The sequence below is a fragment of the Schistocerca gregaria genome, chromosome X, assembly GCF_023897955.1.
Source record: "Schistocerca gregaria isolate iqSchGreg1 chromosome X, iqSchGreg1.2, whole genome shotgun sequence".
NCBI lineage: Eukaryota > Metazoa > Arthropoda > Insecta > Orthoptera > Acrididae > Schistocerca > Schistocerca gregaria.
In genome coordinates, this window is record NC_064931.1 from 297,095,500 (window position 1) to 297,122,266 (window position 26,767).

General features: G+C 38.5%; 1 protein-coding gene across 9 annotated transcripts in view; it reads right to left on the minus strand.

Annotated features, from left to right (window-relative positions):
• Nucleotides 1-26,767, minus strand: part of LOC126297664 (F-BAR domain only protein 2) — a 296,630-nt gene that overhangs the window by 87,993 nt on the left and 181,870 nt on the right. For all 9 annotated transcript variants that reach the window (XM_049988748.1, XM_049988756.1, XM_049988754.1 and 6 more), the window contains one exon: nucleotides 25,400-25,532. In XM_049988748.1, coding sequence (XP_049844705.1) covers nucleotides 25,400-25,532 — 133 coding nt within the window. The remainder of the gene's footprint in view (nucleotides 1-25,399; nucleotides 25,533-26,767) is intronic.

Here is a 26,767-nt window from a genome sequence, read left to right on the forward strand (position 1 = left end):
GGCCAGCTGATTTGTGGGACATTCGGATGTGAGAGTGGTGCAATGTTGGACTATACGGGAATGTGAAGGTAGGCTTTCTCATTGTCAAGGTTTCGCTCGACCAGTCTGACCACCACAAGGGACAATCACTGTATTGTACACAAAGCACATCATAAACCCGTCACTTCTTGCCTGCCATCCGAGGACAAGAAGTGGACTTCCTGAAAAACTCTGTGTCATCTCGCACCATTGGTCAGAAACTAACTGCAGCTGGACTTGGGAATTACTGCCCATGCATTGGCTGCTGTTAACACCACAACACTAATGGATGTGTCTGGAGTGCTATGGTGACCAGGAAGCATCGACTGCTGATTTGTGTGTCAGACTGTGTTCAGCAATCAATCATAGTTCTGCAGTGCACTGGATGACCAATGTTGGTGCTTTTCTAATTTGACGTGATACTGTTTTCACTGGAATGTCACCTACCCTGTCAACCCATGAAGTTTCATTTCATTTCATATCATTTCCTCCTCCCCTTCAGGGTGTTTTTTAGTCAAATAGTGTATAAAATTACCATTTCCAATGATGCAATATCCAGACAATGCAATTGAATGGTACACCCAATAATTCAATGCACCAGGTTGTTGATGGAACACAGACAACATGATAAGCATGTTAATTCCAACTATAACCTCAGTATTTCACGTGCTTTTCTTACCATAATATTGGGTTAGTGAGTACAGTAAACATGTAAGCACAGTATTGACTAGCGCAATTTATGCAACTGACTTTATTTAAAGGGGATCTTACAGTGGGACTGTGGGTGGTCTTTCTGAAGAGCTGCCAGAGACCTTCAAGATGAGGCATCAGTACTGGTGCTAGTGATTCTTTATTCTGGTAGTGGCAATTATGATTCAAAACAGTCACTGCACAACAATGGGAGCATAAACATGGAGTATACACGGACAAGGAAAAAAAAAATCCCGGATTTTTTCAGGATTTCCTGGTTAAAAATACACTTTCTCCCGGACAAAAATACACTTTTCCCCATGTTAAATGACAGGATACTTTCTCTTGGAGCTGTAAAACTTAGCCATCCTTCGAAGGGTCAAAGTTTCATGTATTGGCTTGAAATTCCTAGCAGATTAATGAACAACCATGAGTGGAGAGAGAGAGAGAGAGAGAGAGAGAGAGAGAGAGAGAGAGAGAGAGAGGAGGGGGGGGGGGATTATATGCAGCCACAAGTACGCTGCATATTTTCATATTACGAAAGTATAATTTCGAAAAATCAGTGGTTTAAATTAATATACAAGTGCGGCTGCAAGAGAAGCTACACTTTCACATATAATACTGGTCTCGTAGATCAATTAGCCACCAGAAAAGCTAAGGTTTCACATATAAATTGGTCTTTTTTTTACGTGCGTTACACTTTAAGATAAATCACATAAACTCGCTAGTAAAATTTTTAAGTTTTAAACAAGAGACAAACGGTCTATGATTTAAGATATTCATCGCACATCCTCATATGCCACATAACTCATCTTGCGTAAAAGGATATTTACATTGACAGTGACTCTTTTTCAAACCACCATTTGCTATATTTTCCCCGCAAGCTATTAGAAACAGGTTCGTTTCATCAGTTGTCAACCACCAGAAAACAGTTGTTACTGCCCGTGCGCATCCTGAATGTTTGTATGTTTAACGTATTAAGAGAACTTGCACAATGTAACAAAAGAAACACGACATCAGATGATAATCCAAGAGCATCAGAATTTCGTAAACCTTACTAAAATACCCAGTTCCACTTTAAAGGTACATTCGTATGCCCAGATTCGCAATGAAGTAGGCCCCAACCTGATATTAAGCTTTTCAGTGTGGTTTTCAGAATGTAAATTTTCTTGGAGTACCAATACTGCATTATCTCATGTTTGGTTCTTTATTATTGTGGTGTCGAATGAAATAAACACTTGCACCTGGTGGCTGCACTTCCCCGAACAGGAGCCTCCCGGCCAACGATACCATACACTCATTTAATTTTATTGATAATGTCATACTGTATGGCGCATTATTTAGTATTTACATGTAAATAATAAAGCAAATGTAATTGAGTTGTTACAGGCATCAAATTATTACAACTTGAAGTGTCAGTGATGTGTTATAATTCACAATGGTACACCGCTAAAATTCTCATGACTTTTTACTTCTGAAAGTTGGCATGTCTGCATACGTGCCAGAAGATGAAAACATGCACTTGAAATCCAGCAAACAGTTGAAACTAGCCAATAGTATGGAACGAAACACTTCATTTCAAATAAATTGACTCCCTCAGCGGAAAATATTAACAACAACCAACTTTCTTTATCAAACCGACGAAAATAGCTTCAACATTCTGCAAGGCGATTAATGCTTGACTGTTAAAAACCTGGAAATAAAATAAAACCAAAATACAAACGAAAAATGTATTATAGCCTTCCATAATTATGTGAATCTATTTTATCTATGAAATCTATGAATTCCGTTTTGTTTTCATTTAACGTGAGATCTGTAAACGAAGAGGAAACAGCAACATAACTAAATGTAAACAAAGCATGCCAGAAAAAATTTTCTGGGTAGCATCTGGCTGCTTGCTACAGCCACGCTTCCAAGTAGCCAGAAGTGGGAGAATGTAGTGTTCATACACAACTGGCATCTTCTCTAACGAAACTAACGTAAACAATTGTGACGTCATGTTCATCGCAAGCAGTTTGCTGTTATGAAGTATTGCATAGTCTTTCGTCCTAATGCCTTTAACACATTTTGTTGTTGGCAGGCATTCGTGTGTGCAGTTTGTTTTGTTGTAAATGGTGGATTTCCTTTGCAACTTAGGTTTTACTTAATTTTTTTCTCTTGTTTATGTTTTATTGCAGCAATATAATTCTGCAATAGCAAGGTAGAGTAATATTCTTTGTTAGACTATCAGTTGTTAGAAATCAAAATTACACAAATTTAATTGAAAACTAAAACTCTAAAAGATTTCCGGAGTGCTATAAAATTCCCATGTTTTCCCCAGTTTTCTCCCGGATGAAAAAAATTCCCGGATCTCCTGGTTGTCCCGGGGCGTATACACCCTGACAAAATAAAACCAATTTTGTGTCAACAATATTGCGTAGGACCACCAGGAACTTCTAATTTGAGTTGGTACAACAAGCTAGACTGAACTTCACCAAGCTTCCTCTCTTATATTATGACTATTCAGCCTGCCAACAATACTTTAGCAAAAGACAACTTAGGTATGAATGATCGAAAGTTGTGTTAAGCCATCACTGATGGTTGTTTGGGAGTGTAGTATCGAAAAAGTTGAGTGGCAGCTACTGGACTGTCTAAGGGGACAACATATGAGACAAACTCTTGGCAGCATCATGATGTGGACAGCCACAGTCCACGATGACCCCACACGTGAGATCTCTGTTGAACGAATACTCAACAGAGCAGGATACACATGAATAATATTGCAGTACATTCTGTCACTATTCCTTTAACATTAGGGACATGTAATTGTCCAACAAACCAATGTACATACCACCACTTCTCACATTACCAAAAGTGCTCTGCGCAAGGTGCAGCTACCTGGGCAATACAATAACTAAACCTGTCCCTCATTGAGATTGTATGGGGCCATGATGGAATGCAATCTGCATTACTGACAACATCCAATGACATTTCTACATTTCTGTCATCTTCTCTATGGAAAATGACAGAAATGCATTATAGCTAGGAGAGAATACCCATATAATATGTGAATAGAACATTATTATACATGCACCACTGGTTCAGAGCATCCAGTTTTTATTCATGCTAAACTATATGGTTAGGTACTTAAGTACATCAGCAGAACGTTTCACATAAAACTGAAATAGTATCCTGAGAAGTTTAAATTTCTTGCTATTGTTGTCAAAAAGGAAAAAAAACTGTTTTTCTAAATACCATTACATATACATTTCCTAATAGCCTTTTATGCAAATAACAGCTCATATGGAGTAACAATAGTTTAGGAAAACTAAAGAGCAATAAAATTATAAATGGCTGGCTTGGGACAGAAAGCACTGCCCCTCAACATTTAACTGCTGTGTGCTCATAACAAGAAAGTCACCTGGAATTTTGTTCCAACAATACATCTGAATGAACTCCACAGACTGTGTTGAATGACACACCCTCGCATAAAAATTTTTACCTTCAACCATGATGACAAAACAACTAATTTAGGATCTCCGAACTGACTATGCGAATGTAGACGAGATGTGGCTCAAATTCAAAGATATAGTAGCAACAGCAATTGAGATATTCATACCTCATAAATTGGTAAGAGATGGAACGGATCCCCCGTGGTACACAAAAAAGGTCCGAACGCTGTTGCAGAGGCAACGGAAAAAGCATGCGAAGTTCAGAAGAACGCGAAATCCTGAAGATGGGCTAAAATTTACAGACGCGCGAAATTTGGCACGTACTTCGATGCGAGATGCCTTTAATAGGTTCCACAACGAAACATTGTCTCGAAATTTGGTAGAAAATCCGAAGAAATTCTGGTCGTATGTAAAGTACACAAGCGGCAAGACGCAGTCAATACCTTCGCTGCGCAGTGCCGATGGTACTGTTATCGACGACTGTGCCGCTAAAGCGGAGTTATTGAACGCAGTTTTCCGAAATTCCTTCACCAGGGAAGACGAATGGAATATTCCAGAATTTGAAACAATAACATCTGCTAGCATGAGTTTCTTAGAAGTAGATACCTTAGGGGTTGCGAAGCAACTCAAATCACTTGATACGGGCAAGTCTTCAGGTCCAGATTGTATACCGATTAGGTTCCTTTCAGATTACGCTGATACTATAGCTCCCTACTTAGCACTCATATACAACCGCTCGCTCACCGATAGATCTGTACCTACAGATTGGAAAATTGCGCAGGTCGCACCAGTGTTCAAGAAGGGTAGTAGAAGTAATCCATTTAACTACAGACCTATATCATTGACGTCGGTTTGCAGTAGGGTTTTGGAGCATATACTGTATTCAAACATTATGAATCACCTCGAAGGGAACGATCTATTGACACGTAATCAGCATGGCTTCAGAAAACATCGCTCTTGTGCAACGCAGCTAGCTCTTTATTCGCACGAAGTATGGCCGCTATCGACAGGGGATCTCAAGTTGATTCCGTATTTCTAGATTTCCGGAAAGCTTTTGACACCGTTCCTCACAAGCGACTTCTAATCAAGCTGCGGAGCTATGGGGTATCGTCTCAGTTGTGCGACTGGATTCGTGATTTCCTGTCAGGAAGGTCGCAGTTCGTAGTAATAGACGGCAAATCATCGAGTAAAACTGAAGTGATATCAGGTGTTCCCCAGGGAAGCGTCCTGGGACCTCTACTGTTCCTGATCTATATAAATGACCTGGGTGACAATCTGAGCAGTTCTCTTAGACTGTTCGCAGATGATGCTGTAATTTACCGTCTAGTAAGGTCATCCGAAGACCAGTATCAGCTGCAAAGCGATTTAGAAGAGATTGCTGTATGGTGTGTCAGGTGGCAGTTGACGCTAAATAACGAAAAGTGTGAGATGATCCACATGAGTTCCAAAAGAAATCCGTTGGACTTCGATTCCTCGATAAATAGTACAATTCTCAAGGCTGTCAATTCAACTAAGTACCTGGGTGTTAAAATTACGAACAACTTCAGTTGGAAGGACCACATAGATAATATTGTCGGGAAGGCGAACCAAAGGTTACGTTTCATTGGCAGGACACTTAGAAGATGCAACAAGTCCACTAAAGAGACAGCTTACACTACACTCGTTCGTCCTCTGTTAGAATATTGCTGCGAGGTGTGGGATCCTTACCAGGTGGGATTGACGGAGGACATCGAAAGGGTGCAAAAAAGGGCAGCTCGTTTTGTATTATCGCGTTATAGGGGAGAGAGTGTGGCAGATATGATACACGAGTTGGGGTGGAAGTCATTACAGCATAGACTTTTTCGTCGCGGCGAGAGCTTTTTACGAAATTTCAGTCACCAACTTTCTCTTCCGAATGCGAAAATATTTTGTTGAGCCCAACCTACATAGGTAGGAATGATCATCAAAATAAAATAAGAGAAATCAGAGCTCGAACAGAAAGGTTTAGGTGTTCGTTTTTCCCGCTCGCTGTTCGGGAGTGGAATAGTAGAGAGCTAGTATGATTGTGGTTCGATGAACCCTCTGCCAAGCACTTAAATGTGAATTGCAGAGTAGTCATGTAGATGTAGATGTAGATGTAGATATCCAGCACTGCTTGCCAGTAATAATATGACAATATTGCAGTATTATAATATCAAACTACACTTATGCTGATTGTTGATCTTTGTTGCATATATCAATTGATAAAAAAGAAAAAAAAAAAAATCTGGATGCAAATTTCGACATTCAATAACCGAAATTGGAGATCATCACCTGAATGTTCAAACTTTTCAGTTAGAAATTTCAGGGAAAAACACAGCAATGTGCAGGCACTTATCTCTCTTCTTATAACAATGGATAAAAATGGAATATGTGCTTTTTTTTTTTTTTTTTTTTTTCACACAAAATAACTGGGTAGAAAATGTTACTCTGCAAACACAGGAAGAGCCTGTATCTCAGAAACCTTAAAACGACATGGGTCACGATTGATATGCTATCCTGTCTGACAATTATCCACAAAATTTAATTCTTTCAAGGAATGAACTCTCTGTGTGATGCTTTTCTTAGTTAGAGGACCAAAATTTGCAGGAGTGGTGCACAGAACTAGCATACTTTTAACAATACATAACAAAAGAAAAGCTGAGGTATTCCAGGTAACAACAATAATCTCAAAATAAGTATACAATAATGTATCTTGAATATTACCATATGAATTACTACAGAATACTTGGCATGATGTATCAGGACACACTAAAATTAATACAATGAAAATTACAGCTTACGAAATATATCTCTAACCTTTGAGGCTTCTCAGTTGCACATGTGCAAATAACTGAAAATAAACAAATAAATAAATAAATGTCACCCTGGAAGACTGCAGCTATACTAAAACTTAATTTTTTTTCACCCAGTTAACCCACAAGTAAAGAAATCTACCCAAGATGTAACACCAGCTTAACTTGTGTTTTTTAGTATCACAGGAAATACTGATTGAAAAATGAGGAGGACAAATTTTGCACCTCTCTCATGATTTGCATAGATTTGTTCTTTGGCTCAGCAATCTCTTTCACAAACTGTTCTAAACAAAGCAATTGCTTCATCAGGCACCAATATAAACCTCCAGCCTCAGTGCAATTCAGCAGAGCTAGCTTGGTCTCTAATTATAAGCACGACAATGTAGTTTTCGTATACTATTCAGTCTGTCAATGTGCCTCAATGGGCCATTTCAAACTTGAAACTTATATGCATTGTCACTTTTTGCAAGAAGTGTTACTAGCAAGGGAAGTCATCTGCAAAATTGCCGTGCAACACAGTTATGTCATTCAGCTGCTATTGTGAGGCTGAAAATGTTGAAGCTCTACCTCTTAGTAGTTGCCCATGTTCAGTAACATCTAGTGATGACCACAACCTATAAATATGGCCCATAGGTATCCCTACAAGAATGCATAGAACTGTGCACTGCCTTTTTTGCAGGCACCTTGGGAGGGTTTTGTCAATCCAAACACTACACAATTGTCTCCACACAATTGATTTGGCCTCTGTGTGTCCACTACAAACAACAGTAGAAACCTCCAGCACAGTGGTGTGTGAAGGAAGTGAGCACTAGAACACTTGTGGTGGTAACTGGATCGGAGGCATCAGCTGTATTCACCAGCAAGTGTAGGATTTGTCTGACAACTGATGATCATTGTAGAAGAGCGCACAAGCAATGTGTGTGTCAAGTGTGGAGTCCCACAGGTTCAGCAAGGAGGAGAGTCCATCATGTTACAGGACAGTAAAGATGTCTTATGTCTATCACTGCTACCAATGGTAATTAGTGTGCTACTGTCAAGTCCAAAGGTCAATATTTTGGTGAGAGATTCATCTTTTATGATGATATATCATGAACATAACATTTACACCTCACAAACACCTTCATGTCAGAGGCAGAAATCAACTGAATGGAATGACCTGTAGTAGATGTAGACATTAAACCAACTGGTTGAAACTTGCTGGGTGTGATGACAGGAACCCCTCCTTACACACTGGATAATTCTGTCTTATGGTGAGGCAGACTTGAGAAGCAATGTCTCAGTCACCCTGGGGATGGTGTGCTGAAGAGGATGCACCCATGTCACACTTATCAACCTCATATATGACTAGAGTCCTGAGCACCTAAGAAGGTGCATGATGGCAAAGGTGTGCAGTAGCAACAGGGTTACGATATGATGCTCCAACTAGCAGCATCATCCTGCCGATTTTAGTCTTTTATCAAACATCGCTGAGAGTGCTTTGATGTTTATTGTTGATTTTCATTTTAGTGTGCATGCATTGACTTGTATATTGGTTGTGAAGTGTTTGTTATGAGCGATGGAATGGAAAACCACCAAGTGTTACACAAAAGACTATGGCTGTAGTGTTCACATAAACAATTTCTTCAGGAGACATTTGGAAGTGAGCAACACGCCTCCATGTGGTACATGGAAAGAACAGCTGAAATGAGTGGTGTAGGAATGAGAACCTTACAGTGTATATCCACCTAAGTGAATGTGAGTATGAAATTATTAGATCTGCATCTTTTAAATCACCAAGAAAGTGATGCAATCATAAGAAAGAAGCAGGTGATGTGGATGATCATTCTAAGAATGGTTTACATCACACAATATTAAAGAACGTGGGAATGGTGGGAGAAAATTACTTATGGAAAGAAGCTATATTGTGATTGCAAGAACAGTATTTTTAATAGGAACACAAAATATTTGAGATAGTGGAGCATCTCAAATTTATTACATTGACAAAATGTATGTAAACCAGAACCAGGTGGGGTCAACGTGCTGGAAAATGAGCAATAGGCTTTATGGTCTGAAATTTCCTGTGAATAACGGTAGCTACCTTATAATTGTTCATGCAGAAAGTTTCAGGACAAAATAGTTCAGAGGAGTAACACTGCAGAATGATATACAGTGTGTACAAGAATTTACAAACAAGCTATTGCCATACATCTTCCAAATTTGGTTACTGTGATTGACAATGCCAGTATCCAATTCTGTGCACCTGTAACGCAAAAGCCTTGGATTTTTTTTTACAAGAGTAAGAGATGCACAGTTTTTAATGTATTACTCGATACACCGTACTGAGTATTGTGTTGTTATATGACTACATTTCACATTTATTACTCATTATTTAATATTATTTGGAAAAACTGGAGATTATGTGTATACTGACTGTATATGCACTATGTCATTAACAGAGTTATACATCACAATTCTTTTGAAATAATGTATATATGAGTGTATGTACAGTTCAAAACAAAATTTTCAGGTTTAAAAGAGTAACAAGTCAATTATATAAAGTAATAATACAACGCATGCACGAAGTTATGTTAAGAAAATTCCAGAAAGTCATTAATGAAAAACAGACTTTAGTAAAGGATAACGTAACATACAAAGTAATTTGGTGAATGAAAAAACACGACTACAAAGTTAGAATTTACGTCAATGCTAGTAACCAAAATAATTCGGTAATTTAGTAAAAAAAAATTGTGTTTTTGGAAATAACTGCTTACAATTTATATTTTATAAAAGAAAGCATAAAAATTCAGAGCACAATGAGCAATGTGTGTTGTATATATGGCACAGTCACCTTTTTCTTTTTAAGCGTTAACATCATTAGGATCAACAGCCAAGTTAATGTTCCTAAATACTTCACAATCTGGCAATAATTTCATGGCAAACAAAGCATATCAAAGCATCTTCTTCAAATCTGGAGCCTGCAATTGGTTAACCCTATGTTAGAAAGGTGAATCCTATACCACCAACACAAAGGTGGGGTGCAATACACCCCAACGCCTGCAACTATCCTGTCTCATTGATTTTCTGTGTAAGACCTCTACTACTGCTTTTTTTTTGTTTTGTTTCTTTTTAACACTTCATTATAGCTTCTGAACATTTTACTACGAACAAATTACATATCTTCATAACACTGTACAATGAACAACAGATTTATCTACATACAATGGTGTATATGTGGCCAAGAAAAAATAAATTCTGGCTTTTTCCTCACATGAAAATACACTTCTTCCAAGGTGAAAATAAACTTTTTCCATGATAAGCGACAGTGTAGTTTCCCCTAGGATCAGTAAAAACTTCAATCCTTTGAATGGTAAAGGTTTTACACACCAGTGTAGAACTACCTTTCCCAGCACTTTTGAAACAACGAAAAGGGGAAGTTGGGGAGGGGGGGGGGGGGGGGGGGAAGGACCCCCATTTTGGAAAGATCTTTGATGTGCAGCAACATGTACGCTGCATATTTTTGTATTATGAAAGTATAAATTCGAATTCCACCAAACACAGCACGTTAATTTGCGAAATATTGAAATAATGATTGCAATGCACTTTTGTAAGCCAATCATAGCTCACGTCACATCATCTCAACAGCCAATAACAGCAATCAGAGCATAGAACGTGTGATGCAGTCAGCCGATCAGCCAACAGCAACATCACTTAAGTAGCGTAAACACACAAATAGGAAAAGTTAATGGTTTAAATTAATGTACATTGTGTAGCTACAAGAAAAGCTGAGCTTTCATGCATAATATTGATCTTGCAGATTAATAACATACAAGAAAAGCTAAGCTTTCACATATAACTTTGGTCTTTTTAGCGTTGTTACACTTTAAGACACATCACTGAAATGTGCCAGTGAAATTTTAAACAATGACATTAATGTCTGTGCTCAAAATTATTCCATGTGATTGGTACTCAAAGTGTTAAGTTTTAAATGAGATGTCAAATGCTCTGAGAATTAAGAAATTCATTGCACATTCTCACACGTAACATAATTCATCATGTGTAAATGTAAATTTCCTTTGAAAATGATGCTTTTCAAAGAACAATTCGCAACATTTTGCCGTGATCTCTTCAACGTGGGTTTGTTTCAGTAGTTTCCAGAGAGCAGAATGAAACAGGCATTACTGAGCGTGGACAGCTACGATAATGTAGGAAGCCCATATGTTCCTTCACATATAGCATTAAGAGTTCTTTCGTGATATCATAAAAGAAATAGGACGTCATAAAAGAAATAGGACATCAGAGGATATGTCAAGATCACAGGAATTCCATTAACAATACTAAAACGCATAATTCAGCTTGAAGGGCACATTCATGTGTCCAGATTTACAATGAAATAGGCCCCAACCTGATATTAAGCTATTCAGTGGCCTTTCCGGGTTGCAAATTTTCTTTGAGTACTGGTACTGTATTATCTCATGTTTAGTTCTTTAATATGGCATAATGCCATACGTGCCAGAAGATGAAAATGTGCACTTTAAATTCAGTGAATAGTTGAAACTAACCAATAGCGCGGAATGAAACATTTCGTTTCTTATAAATACACTGCATCTGCAGAAAAGATTAATGGAAGCCGCATTTATTTAGCAAGTTGACAAAAATAACTTCATTGATGTTAAAGGCAATCAATGCTTGACTGCCAAAAATGTGGAAATAAAATAGAATCAGAAAACTGAAACTAATAACACCTTTTACCCTTCTGTCATTATGTAAATGTATTTTAATTCACTTGATAGCTCCCAGCCATAGAAATCTGTTTTGTCTTCATTTGACATGTGAACTGCAAACCAAGAGAAAGTAGCAAAATCACTAAACATAAACACAGGTCACTATCCCCCTCCCCACTACAACCAAGACTGCTCAGTGCATGCGCTTAGGCATGCCAGAAAATGTTTTCTGGGTAGCCTGAATGCTTCTTGCTACTGCTACAGCCACACTTCCAGTAACAAGAAGTTGAAGGTACTGCTCATATGCAACTCAACTGCACATGTGCAAGAGCCCGCTGGCAACTGCTCGAAACGAACTTGATGTAAACAGTTACAACGTCATGCTCATTGCAAGTAGTTGGCTATTACGAAGTATTCTATTGTGTTCGTCCTAAAGCCTTTGACACATTTTGCTTCAGGCAGGCGCTTGTGTGTGCACTGTTTTTTGTTGTTTTAAATGGTGCATTTCCTTCGCAACTTCAGTTTTATTTTGGTTTTATTCTGTCTTTTATATGTTTTATTGCTGCAATATTATGCTGCAGTTGCGGAACACATTAAAATTCCTTGTTAGACTACCAGTTCTTACCAGTCAAAACTGTAAAAATTTAACTCCAGACTAAAACAATGAAAAATTCCCAGAATTCTAAAAAAATTCCCGGGTTTCTCCCAAATTTCCCATTTGTCCCGGAGTGTATACACCCTGTTATAACATTTGACAATGAATACATTAGTGCTTACATAATGAATCCAAGATACATTAAACGTCCAAGTTCTATATCTGAGCTTGTGTTTGTCCTTGGGACAAAGGAAGGTTGAATGTTCGAAAAGACAAATGTACTGACTTTAGGCTTAGCATATGTAGTTTGTTTTTCTGTCCGCCTTTCAGCCACATGGCCCACACTTTGAATTCTTCTTCACCTTTTTTTGGCAGAGGAGGTGTCACAGCTTGGCTGCTGGAACTAGGAATGAAGCTCTTGAGGGACTGCTGCAAAGGGTTAGGAGGGTGCCTGGATGCCTACTGGCACTTGTGAAGCTGCCCTCTAAGAAGGGCAAAGGCAATGGTTTTCAGGAATTGTGGATGTTTAAGGGTCACTCCAGGCAAGTTGCAGAACTGGATCACTTGTGCATTGATTCCAGCTGAGTTGAGTTACAAGAAGAAGATCCTGAGTGGGCATCTTCAGCACGTTTGGCTCACATCGAAAGTTCCACACAACTGATCGATGGTGTCAATACTGCATTTGGTCTTATTGTAGTAGGTAATCACTTCAAGGTGCTTCTTGTCCCCAGTTGATTCATTTGTATTAACATTGCAGTAAAAGGTGGAGAGAAGAATCACAACCTTCTCCTTTTTTGGAATGTAGGACGCCAATGTGATCTGGTTACTGGAATTGAACATGCTGCTCCAGACTGGACGGCCAGTGGTCTCAATGAGAGACTTAGGGATTTCTTTTTTGTTTTTCCTGACCATTCCAACCAGTGTTGTGTTGTGCTTGTGTGCGAGTTTAGTGGCCAGTGGAAAGTACCAGCTGTCGGTCATTAGCTTCATTCCCGATCCAGATATCTTGGCTATCACATGGGGAGTTGCTCCGTCGGGATGTACTGAATGAAAGAGCATTGGCCACAGACACACTCTGGTTTCTCGTCACTCGTAATGCTGCTACCAAGGATGTAACTGTACCAGCAGTTCTTGTTGAACTGGTTGATGCTTTCATGGATTGGACAGAGTTTATCCTGTGCATGCCGAGCCTGCCGGGTACTGAGATGATCAAACCTGAGACAGTGCAGGAGGAATCGGACGTGTCACCATCAGGAGGAAGATCTCAACACCAGTCCCATTATTGGCCCAGAAGCTTCCACATTCATTTGTGAAGCTTTGAACCCCCCATTAGATAAAGAACCCTGAGGAGAGCTATGACCTTGTATTTGGCTGCCCTTCCATACAGGCTATCTGTATTGGTATTATAGTTTTCAATACATGTCTCTATCTTCCTGTTGCTGCAGTCGACGATGATCTGACCAATCTCCAGTGTAACAAAAAGACCAAGGGCTTCCTCGGGAGTCTTTGCATTCCTTGCATTTCTCGTCAGTCCAGGAGCTTCTTTGATGTTCAAAGATGATGATCTAACCTTCTGCAGGTCAGGAGGATTCTTCATCCACTTGGTAATGTCATCCTTTCTGTGGTAGAAGTTGTCACATTTGATATGGCCGCCGATTCTATAGTCTGTGGCGTCCTTATTTGAGTCAGTGTCACGTTCACTCTCTCCAATTTGGCCAACAGATTCCTCGCCCCCATCATCAACAGGTAGTGGTTCATGCAGTTGGTGATCCTCCTCATTCTCGGCTTCCTCCTCCTCTTCCTCCAAATTTTGCAGTAGCTCCTTCAGCCTAGCACTTTCCCATCCATATGATGACATCTAAAATATAATCCAACAGACGAATACCAGTGACCCAGTTACAAAGCAACAATTGTTATTTACATTATGGATCTAAAAAGCATCTGTCACTTACACCTGGTGCAGCAGCTGGGAAAGGTGTGGGAGGGGGGGGGGGGGGGGGGGGCAGTAGACCCCAATGGACAAAACGAAGATGTTTACATACCAAATTCTGGGGCATGAATGAGGAAAATGCATGAAGCGCACTTGGGTAAACACCACCGACATCTATTCAGAACCTCAGCAGTGCCTGTGCCTCCATATTGGTGTTATACATGAAACTACAGGCCGTCGGATCTACTGAACCCCAGCTTTCTACCACAGAGTTAAGGATCCAGGCGTGTGTTTTATTAATTGCATCACTTCTATTTGTGATTTCTGTTCATTGTATGATGAGAATAGGGGACTTCTGTAATGGGTGAATGCAGTTCTTCACCTTTCAGTAAAAGCATATGTCATAGGGTTGACAGACTGACACACACTTTGGTGGAATTACTTTTAATGAACACATCAATATTCCGATTTCATTAACAACCATGACATCATATGAGGAGAGATCCATTTGCCCACCCCACGACTCAGTAATGTACAGAGGTGCCTCCATTTTTAAATGAGGTCACAAAACTTTGTCGAAAAACTGATGATATCTTTTTTTTAACTTTCTCACCTCAAAATAACAACATTGTCATACTAGAGATGTCACACATTCTGTGTGACTTGTGTTTATAACAAAAACAGATGGTCGAGGTTTGGAGCTCAAACAATTCTGCCATTTCCAATAACTCATCACACACACACCTGTCTTTAGTGCTGGTGTAATGGGGGACATTATGCTGCTGAATTCTGTGAATACCATGGAAAGAAATGTTTGAGGTTTTAAATTCAAAATTTTCTGACAACAACAAGGTTGCTGCAGTCATTGCTCATTGTTACAATGCTCATGTAGTATCGATTCTAGCTTCTGTGAAACCATCGAACATCCACAAACTGATCATTTTCTATTTATCTCAAGTCGATCCTCTACTTGTCACTTGGGTCCTCCATCACAACAGCTGTTTTGTACTTGTGAGCTTATGCACTCTTACACTACCCAGTATGGATTAATTTCTGCAAAACTGTTACTAACAGTTTTTGTTTATCTCCTGGAAGTCAGTAGCAAATTTGGTCCTCGAGTCCAGCAAGACATCAACCAGTCAGTGGATTGACATCACAATGTGCATGCAACAATCACAGAATCTGGAATGCTCACAAAATATACCTATCATATTTTTTTTGGACAAAGTTTTGTGATCTTACATAAAAATGGAGCATTTATGGGATGGATAAAGCTATCCCTCCATATATGATGGCTTGATTCTCCATGAATATCAATACGTTCATTAAAAGTAATTACGTAAAAAGGTATGCCATTCTGTCAAGGCAATGACATATACTTTTACTAACAAGTGAAGAATCACATTTGCCTATTACAGAAGTGCCCTGTTCTCAGCAACCCGCGAACAGAAATTACAAGTAGAAGTGATGCAATTAATGAAACACACATCTGTATCCTTAACCAATTGCAGGCTCCAGCTTTTGAGAAACTGCTTTGACAGGCTTTGTGTGCCGTGAAATTATCGTCAAATCGTGAAGTAGTTAGCAACGTTAACTAGGTTGTTTATCCTAATGACGCTCACACAAAAAAAGGTGACTGTGGCATATGCATCTGAATTTTTAGGCTTTGAAAGTTTTCATGTTATGATATACATGCATTCCTGAGGAACGCATGATTCAATTTATAATTTTTCATTTTCAATTATTGTTAATTATATAAGGTTATATAAGATCTGTAATGAAAAAGACTATTTTAAGTGATATTTGAAGTCGTTATTTCTTCTTTTCAATAATCCCACTTTATGTCATTAAAAAAAAATAGTGATATCACACAACTCTGTGACAAAATCATGCAATTGAATTTGAACACAGAGTGCAAAAATTTGAAAGTACACTCTTAGCCACAATACTGCCAACTTGCTTGGTTTACTGTGTTGCACGCGCAAACTGAGGACATGGTGTCAAAACTCTGTCTGTCATTTTCTCAGAGACTACTGTGTATTGGCACCTAAGATAAAATAGGTGTTCCATTATTTCATAATCCTTTTACCAAGTGAAGCTTAAAGTGAGTTGGAGTGACCTATGGCGTGTTCCCGTTGTGAGCTTTAAACCAGAGTATTGCAATCGTTTCTGGGTATGATGCTGCAAAATCCAAGCTGTGCTTCCATCCCACGTGAGAGACTAGTTGTCATAACCAGCTATTTTCAGTAACAGCGGATAGCCTCTGAAGCCACACAGCTATTGTCATTAATGCCAAAATGAGCTATGATTAGTAACTGGTTATACACAGTGTTCAATAGCAGCTGACCGAATCCTCCAAGTCTCTGACAATAACACTTAAGTACAGACTGGCCTTCCTTCCTGATCTTCAAACTACTATCCTGAGGGTCTCAATCATCCACCAAGTGTATGGCAACAAGAAGGGCCTCCAGCAACCCTCTACCATTAACACTGCCAAATCCCGATTAATATGATGACCCTGTGAGGAGACAGGATATGCCCACATACAGGGCACAAATATATTATGCTCAATCTCTTCATAAAACAAAAGGAATAATGCTGAGATTTTATTTTTCTCTGGTACCATAATAAACATAGAAATGACAAACACAGGGTGTATCAAAAAGAATCATCCGATTAAAAAAAAATCATAACTATTATGTTATTTGAGATATGTGTGTGCACAACATACTATTGGAAAGAGCGAACTCTTGAGTTTTACATGGTTCCCATTACGTAGCAGCAGTGTGTGCCCACTTCAATTATAGCAAAAATGGTGTCCGGACAACTTAAAGCGCTTTGTGTTCAATGACTTGTGCAGTGCTCATCTGTAGCAACTATTCAGTGTGATTTTCGTACTAGATATGGTGAGGATCCTCCTACTGCACAGAGCATTAGACGATGGCATGAACAATTCTGAGAAACAGGTTGGTTGTGTAAAGGCAAATCGCCAGGCCATCTACAAATGCCTGACGCAGATATCAAACATGTCTGCCACAGTCTCACAAGAAGTCCGCAAAAATCCATTTGCTGTGCAGTTCGACAGCTCAACATGCACCCGATGTCTGTATGGTGTGTATTGCATTGATATTTACACATGAAACCATGCAAAATTCAGCTGCTGTGAGTGTGGAGTTTTTTAATTTTGTTCTTAGCAATACGGAGAATGACAGTTTTCTTCCACACTTAGTGCTTAGTGACAAGGAAACATTCGATTTAAATAGAAAAGTAAATCATCATAATGTGAGAATATGGGGTAGAGAACAACCACATGAAGTTGTCAACATTAGAGGGACTCTCCAAAATGTTGTGTGTTTTGTGCAGTTTTACAGGAATGGGTGTATGGACCCATTTTTCTTTGCCAAGAACACTGTTACAGGAAGCATATATCTCTATATGCTTGAGAAATTACTTTTCCCACAGTTGGAGACTGATTCAAACAACTTCGTTTACAAAGAGGATGGTACACCACAACACTGGCAACTGGAAGTGTGGGAATTTTTAAATCAAAGGATTACCGAACAATGGATCGGTCACACTAGACCAAATGATTCAGCCTTACATTACTGGCCTCCACAGCCACCGGACCTGACTGTATGTGGTTATTTCTTGTGGGGGTTTAAAAGAGACTCAGTTTACGTGCCTTCATTACCAAAAAGAATGAAAGAACAGACATTTGCATAACAGTAGCTGTGGAAGCTGTAACTCAAGACACGCTAGCTGCAGTGTGGGAATAATATGAATACCATATTGACATATGCCATGCATTTCGAGGGGGCCAGATTTAACACCTTTGGCGGAGTAGGGGGGGGGGGGGGGGACCTTTTTTAGTTTCCCATTCATCAAAAAACAAAATTCATTGAATATGTTTACTAGTTTCAGAAATATAGATGTGCCAAATCGGATGATTCTTTTTGATACACCCTGTATATTATGCCAATGCTTGTAGGTTCTGTATTCCACACAGAAACCTTCATACTCTCGATAGTAGTAGTGTTTCAAAACCAATCTAGAGAACAGGCTCAATCTAGGCATTTTCTACTCCAGTTTGGTCATATTAATTCTATAAGTGCCTTAGTGAGCAACATAGAGGCTGCCTTGTAATGAAAGTGTCAACTGACGAGTATTATATAACCAGCTTAAATCATCTGACAACTTAATGAGATGTCAAAACTTATCCTGATACATTGTGTGAGACCTGAAGCTGACAAATACAATAAAAGAACTTCATCAAAGTCATGACCGACAGGACTGTGATGAGGACAAAATGCTGGCAATCTATTGTAAACAGTCTTTCTGGAAGGTGATCTAAGATTTGTCATTTGCTGCTGTTAGTAATAGAACAATAATGTTACATCTCAACAATGCCACCTGGGTAAAACCAATACTTCCAACTGTGCCTGAATAAACTGTACAGTCAATCATTGTGTATTAGTTTTGCTTCTCTTACCACATAATAGACATGTAACTCAGAGAGAGAGAGAGAGAGAGAGAGAGAGAGTGAGTGAGTGAGTGAGTGTAGAGAGTGTGTGTGTGTGTGTGTGTGTGTGTGTGTGTTTTGGGGGGGAAGGGTGGGGAGAGGGGCTTGCATATTGGAGAGGGGAAATGATGTTTGCCTTCAAAATCTCATTTATGATAATATATATGGATTTGAACATGTCTGAAAGAATGAGGAATTCCAGCATTTGCCTGAAACAATTTAGAGTACCCGCGTAAAACTGAAATTAAGACAAACAACTGGGTATCTGATTTCCTTAGCCTCACAATTCCTGCCCATTGTTTTAAGCACCGCACCATCACACTCAGAGTGTCTCAAATAATGGGTGTACACATCATATAAGGTATTCCACTGATATACACATTTTTGGACAACAGTGACATTTATAAATCTGGCAAAGACAATGCTAATAATGTACTGTCAATTTGCTTTACAAATGAATCTTGTCTCAACTTCAGTAGGGATGTTCTCACTTATGAGGTATCAATGATACTTTCAGAGAAAACATTTCAAGAGAGATATCAACAACAACAACAACAACAGAGTGTCCTGTTGTTTATGTGGCCAATATGAGGTGACTACATTGGTTGTTTTAGTCTAGTAATTTTTAAACACACTCAATAATCATATCAACATATTTACCAGTCCATTAAGGTAAAAATTAATAAAAGCTATGATAATCATTGCCACTCAATGGATGCTTATTGATGGATCACTGAAAAGGCAAGGGTGAGAGGGAGAAGAGTAAGTTAGAGTTTAAATTCTTTTTTATACTTGGGTTATTTGACTGGCCACTACCTTTAATTGGGCATGGATTTGGAAAAAAATTGCCCATCATCTTTAACCTTTCCAGTATTCACATGATTTATAGAAACTACAGAAAAAGTAGCCTATACACCAGGAAAGGAGACTAATGCCTCTTGAATACAAATATTCAGTATTAACCACTGTGTCAACACATTCCACAGAACACTGGTAAGTCAATGATTCATGTGTGCTGAAATCTCCTGGAGTGGCCAGTAAGCCTTTCACAAACCCATATTGGACTCTCATTAATACATCTCTTATTACCATGTTTACCTACATAGTACATTCCTTTTTGGAAGTCTCAGTCCCAACTGAATTAAACACAAGTTAAACAGAATCTTTTGTGCATTCTCTGTCCCTGTTAAGCAGTTTCAGGTTTGGCAATATTGGTACTGTTTGGCTGTTGCAACTTTCGCCACTGATAATTGTGCCAGTAAGATGTTCATGGTCGCATGGTGCAGAAATATGTAGGCAGATGGTTGTGGTCAGTGCCAAGAACTTTGCAACTCATACAGATCAATTTGTTATGGTAGAAATACAGTACATTGCAATGCTAGTTCATTTATGTTGATAATATCTCCAACAACTTCAGACTACTGTAGCAGTCACACAAACTGAACTGTGTGCAATTCAGTCACTGGTCTCCTTTGTTCGTATTTAGCGTTCGACTGACTTAGTTCATGGCCTCTTTCATAATTTTTTCTAGTCCACGACATTGTTTGTGCTACTGGTTTGTCATGGATAAAAAAAGACAGTGACACAGTTTACAGACAAAGAAAAGTGGGACGTATTCAAGAAGTGGACAAAAATTTACACATGAAGTCTGTTGATATTGCATGAAAACTGAACAGTCTTCCATCAACATTAAACACAATAGTGAGCATGCAAACAATAATTAAAGCAGCAAGTTTGAAAGGAGGAAATGGCAAACAAATGAGTGTGTGACAGTCAGTTTTCAGAACTGTAAAATATGCTACTAAAGTGGATAAAACAAACTTTTGGTTTAAACATTCTAACTGAGCATACAGTCTTTCATGCTGAAGAATGTATTTGGCATGAAAGTTGGGACTCCCAGATTTCGAGGCATTCAGCAGTTGGATTGAAAGGCTCAAGAATAGACATAATTTTGTGTATAAATGTGTTTGAAGTGGGGCAGGAAGTGTGAACATTGACACTACTCTGTCATGGAAAAATGTTCTTCCACCAGAGAAAAGTACAGTCCCAATGACTTTTTAATGCAGATGAAACATGCTTACGTCTTCACCTCCTGTCTGACAAACTCTCAAGTTCTGAGAAGAAAAACACCATGGTGGAAAGTTTAGTAAAGGGAAGCTAATATTTTATTATGTTGTAACTAAAGTGGAAGAGAAAAGTTGGTGCCACTAATTACTAGAAAGGAGAGGAGTTCACGATGCTTCAAAAATGTGCAGAAATTTCCATGTCAATATACACCTAATGTGAGTGTGGGTAACAACAACCGTTTTCGAATAATCCTTGAGTACCTGGGATGCAAGTTTGGGCATAAGAAACAGAAAAACCATCCTGTTTATTGACTAGTGTGCAGCACATCCCCAACATACAATGTGTCTTCTTGATACAAATGCAGCATTCTTTCCTTCGAATTGTACAAGCCACCTTGACCAAGACCTTATAAAATGCCTGAAACAAAAGTACAGGAAGATTCTTGTACAGAAGCGGCTGGCTTGCCTTCAGTTATGACCTTGGACACTATGCATTTAGTAACACATACCTGGAATTCCTTGCAAGAGAGCACAATCTCAAACCGCTTCAAGAAGGTTGGCTTTTATCGGATACCAGAAATTACAGACGACACCGTGTCAGAAAACTAAATAATTACAGCTGAACAATGGCAGCAAATAATGGGGCAAGAAGGAAACACTGACTGTCTTAACTTCAATGAATATGTTGATGGTGTTGCTACTCGTCACCCCATGAAACTGAAGAATTGCTGAAGGAACAGATGGCATAGAAACAAGAGGAAAGTGAAGATGAGGATGAACCGGAACTTTTAATGATTCCTACAATGTTAAAATCTACTACAGCAATGGACACAGTTAAGTGTTGAGTTTTGAAGTCAACGAAGATGTGATGAACACATTAATCAAGACAGACAATACAATATTAAAATTAGGACAAAAGAAACAGTCAACTATTGATATGTTTTTGAAACTTTAGTGAATACAAGACTATGCAGTGTATCTTATTATTCTATAATGTAGTTACACTAACAATATGCACAATACACTGAGAGCTTGTTGAAATTACAATCTTTACTCCGTTACCAGTAGCGAATCACTAATGAAGAGATGCTAAATGAATGCCATTCATTTGTTTTGAGAAGTGTAGTAAAAATTGCAATTTTAGTGTATTATCATTTACTCTTCATCACAGGCCAGGTACGTTTTTTGGACACTAGAGAGTTTGCTCTCACATTATGTGACTTTCCTGCATTCCAGTTAGCTGATAGAAGTCTGATATGTTGGATTTTGCCAACATCGGCATATTTTCTTGTATACTAAGATGTAATTTTGAAATTTTATAGTTTTGATATTCTGAACATGATACCGAAAAAGGGCTTTTTGAATTATAATTTATTGCTATAGCATATTAGGAAATGTGGCGTCATGAGATTCAATATTACCCTAAGTATGGTACCCATATTCCAACAATTTCACCAACAAAAGAAAAATAATTACCATACGTATTTTTCCATAGCTTGTTTTCCCACCTATGATGTTCAAAATCTACGGTCCTTTCAAATGTATTAACGAGGTTCCACTGCATATTTGAAAACATGCAACTGCTCATTTCTCTGAATTTCACAAAGTGCATTTATTGTGAATATCTCACAATTGCTGATGCTGACTATGATCAGAACATAACAGAACCTCACAGCTAACGCATACATTCTGTTGCCAAATAATGTAAGCCTATATGCAATTTTACTAAACAAAGACTGTAGGTAACCTTAATAAAAGAATCTACATGTTTAAGTGTGTCACCCTTAGAAGACACAGCTCCTCAATTGCAAGAGAACTAAAGAACTATTTATATAATTACCTATTCCAAATAACTGCAAAATTAAGATGAGGATTTATGCACATCTAAGACTGCATTCACAGTGGCACATACAACAGCTGCCAGATGCTGTTGCTAGAGGTCGCCTGGTAGCAGTGTGCGACAGCTTTGTCACAGTGCATCCGATTCCCTTTAGTTTTTAGTGGGTTCAAGAAGGTAATGTTACATTAAGATCTATTCTATGGATGACATAGATCACATTTTAATGTCTTAGGATTGGAAGGATACCTTAAAGCATCTGCAAGTGGAGACAAATGTTGCGATGTTGATTTTGCTGTTAAAAAGATACCAAATGCATCTGCATTCGTCTTGAAAAGAATTTGGTAAGTACTATACACACTGTCCTCACTTACTGGAATAATCAAACAAGCTTTATGAACATATGAGGCATGTCTAGAATGTAAGTACTATTCTGGAAAAAACTCTTAACACTTTCTTCCCCCCCCCCCCCCCCCTCCAAAAAACAAAACTTAATTTTACAAGAAATAGCATTTCTTTAACTATTGTTCTACATAGCTGCCACCATTGTTTAGAAATTTATCGTAGCAGGAAACAAACAAAACTATACACCTTGCAATCAAAATGCCTTCCTCTGTATCTTCCTCCAAAATCATGCTTCACATCCTAGAACAAGTGGTAGTCAGAAGGTACGAGATCAGGGCTGTACAGTGGGTGTTCGAACCACTCCCAACTGCACTGTTGAGTAAGATTTTGAGTGACACCAGCAGAAAGGGGATGTGCGTTGTCATGAACACAACACAATACCTTAACTGAGCATTCCATGTCTTTTGGTTTGAACTGTGCATCAAAGTTTTCTCACTGTTTCACAGGATCATACAGTATTGAAAATTTCACCTCTGGGAAGGAACTCAAGAAGCAAAATGCCTTGTCTGTCCCTGAACACAGCTTTCATGGATTTTTTTTTTTTTTTGGTGCTGTTTTTTTTTTTTTTTTGAGATATCGCGAGTAACTTCACTCTCAGCTGTTGTCTTGATTCTGGATTGACATGACAAACCCAAGTTTTATCACTGGTCACAATTCTGTTTAAGAATTCATCTCTCTCATTATTGTACTGGATGAGAAATGTCAAAGCACTGCCAAGTTTCTTCATTTTGAGGACATCCGTAAGCATTTTTGGAACCCAATAGCAACACAATCTGCAATAATTTACGTGATCTGTGACAATTTCATAAAAACATTTTTTAAATTGGTGTAAACTCTCACAGCCCATTCTTATTGTTAACTGACTGTTTTCACAAAGTCTCTCTTTCACTTTCTCAACCAAACCATCAACAGAACACTGCTCACTCTGTGCTTCACCATGAACACTTTTGTTCATCACTGAACTGTCTCACCCACTTTCTCACCATGCCATCAGTCATTACATTTTCACCATAAATCTCCACAAATTGATAAATTTCAACTGGTTTAACACTCTTTGTGTTGAAAATCCATATTTAGTATGCACTTCAAAGTCGGCACACTCGGAGATCGTCTTAAACTTTCTGAATGGTCACTGACAAAATGTTAATACAACACAATCTGGCTGTGATGTAGACAGTGGAGAGACAATGAACTAAAGAGACTAGTGCAAATGTGTGGAGCTGTGATACTAGTGCTGTGGTGGTGGCGGTTGTTGTAGAGCAAAATGGTACTTCCTTTCCAGAGATGCTTTGTGTGAGATGGAGGGAGAAACATTGTGTTACATACTTTAGATGATTCAGTGTGAGCTAGAAAAATAAGATTATGAACACACTATTTTTCCGTATTTATTTGAAATTGTGCAGACTTACATCAATTAACCTTAAGTGACTCATTCAGCACGCAAGTGTAAGCTACTCTGAAAATCTAAAGAACTGGAAAGTGGAAACAAATACACCACTTTTGCACACCACTTCATGTACCAGAATCACCACCTCAGTGGTGTACATATACCGGGAAGCACTGATAATCTGTCGATTGCTAATAACCATCAACCATAACCAAAAAAAGGTCTATGACAGTAACTGTAAATGTGAGATACATCATCTTTAAAACTTGAAAAGTAATTTTTTGAGATTATAATTTACACCTAAAATTTCGATAAAGTTTTTTGCCTGCTTGTGTTTTCCTATTAACTTGCAATGTCAGTCCATATATTCCAAACTATATCCCTCTTATGACATTTTTCATCCTCAGGAAGCAACAAACTCATTCTTTCTGAGATTAAACTTCTCACTTTATCACAATCCCTATTTCACTTGTGCGATCATCAGCAGATGATGTGACTGAAGAAATCAAACTGATTTGGATTTCAACAACTGTCATTTTAAATCTGTAGGTTCAGTTGACGGTTCAAATGGCTCTGAGCACTATGGGACTTAAAATCTGAGGTTATCAGTCCCCTAGAACGTAGCACTCTTAAAGCTAACTAGCCCAAGGACATCACAAACATCTATGTCCGAGGTAGGATTCGAACCTGTGACCATAGCGGTCGTGCAGTTCCAGACTGAAGTGCCAAGAACCACTTGGCCACACCGGCTGGCAGGTTTGGTTGATGAAATCAGTTATAGTACGATCACATATACAGTGGCGTACTGATTTGAAAAGGTCGCCAATCTTTGTGCAATGTCAGCTGTTGGCAGAATCTACCAATATGAGTGCCATTGTCACTGCAGTCTAATGAGGTACTAAACACACAATGTTCACTACTTATGTTTCTGAAAATCAAACCACAACTTAATTTCTAGTTCTCCAATGTGATATTTGGACTAAATATAAAGGCAGTAATAATACCAACCTTGTACTTTAAAATATCTACATTAAAGTAGGATGCTGACGGGTTCTGATCCGACTGCCTTCGAAGTAGAGCTGTTAATGCATTCATGTTGAAATCAAATACTGTACTGTCGTGACTTGACTGGGCAGAGTCTCTGAAAAACAGCAAATAATAGTTACACAAAATTTTATTCCAAAAACAGATACTGCATATAGATCATAAGTAAATTTAGCCTTATTAACAAAGTTTGTTACATATATTGAAAAAATGAAATCTAGTAAAATTAGTTGAGATACAGAAATAACAAGTAACAGTCTTCAACCCACAAAATAAATCTTTCTTGTCCAGGTTTTGACACCAGCATTTATGTTTGCATCACACCATGGGATTCTCAACCCATCAGTTACAAGTGGAGGAGTAAAAAATACAGAGGGGAGAGAACACTGCTTCTTACTCTTTGGCACTAGCCCCTCATTTTCCTTTGGATGCTGCCTCAAAAGTAAACTGATTGATTGTAGGGAAACCACAAACTGTCATACAGTCTGCCCTTCTCAATTCATAATGGCTATTTTACCTACACAGTCATGAAATTAACCTGATCCTGATCCTGACATGACACAATAAAGCTGGGACACTACTGCGCACCAGCTCCAAACCCAGTAACTGTCAACCCATAATTCAGGGGCATTGCGTGACCTGTGCATAGATATTTGGTCCCATATACCTTCAGAAACCTACCACATACTTTTTAAATTCATGCTACATGGAATAATTACTGTACTGTGTTCCAAAGATGGACCTATACACTATTAAGCACATGGTCATAATGGTCTGGCACTTCAGTGTATGTCTCAGTACATATAGTGTCAATAGTATCATGGATATAATCATGACTGATAACATTTATCAGCAACAGAAATTATTTTTATTCTACGAAAATGACAAAATCTGACATTAACCAGCATGCATACAGCTGACAGTTGACACACTGCTATGGTATATTTTGACATTTAACTTTAGTTCAGGAGCTGGAAGTTTGGATCTGAAGATGGCAAGACCCAAAGTACATTACATGAAAGAATTTACTAAGAGGTTGTTAAGGAAAGCAGGAAGTATTATTTGTAAAGTTCATTAGAATTTTCATTTCCTTTATTGATAAATATGTGTAAATATATTCCAGCTTGTATGTGCATGAGGTGTGCTTGTTTCTGTGTGTGTGTGTGTGTGTGTGTGTGTGTGTGTGTGTGTGTGTGTGTGTGTGTGTCACTTTTACTGATGAAGGCTGTGAACGAAACGTTTTCCATGTGTGTCTCAATTATTTGTGTCTGCAACTTGATGTGTCTTCTTTATGGTAAGTAGCAATCTGTCTTTTCCTCCACTGTTCCAAAT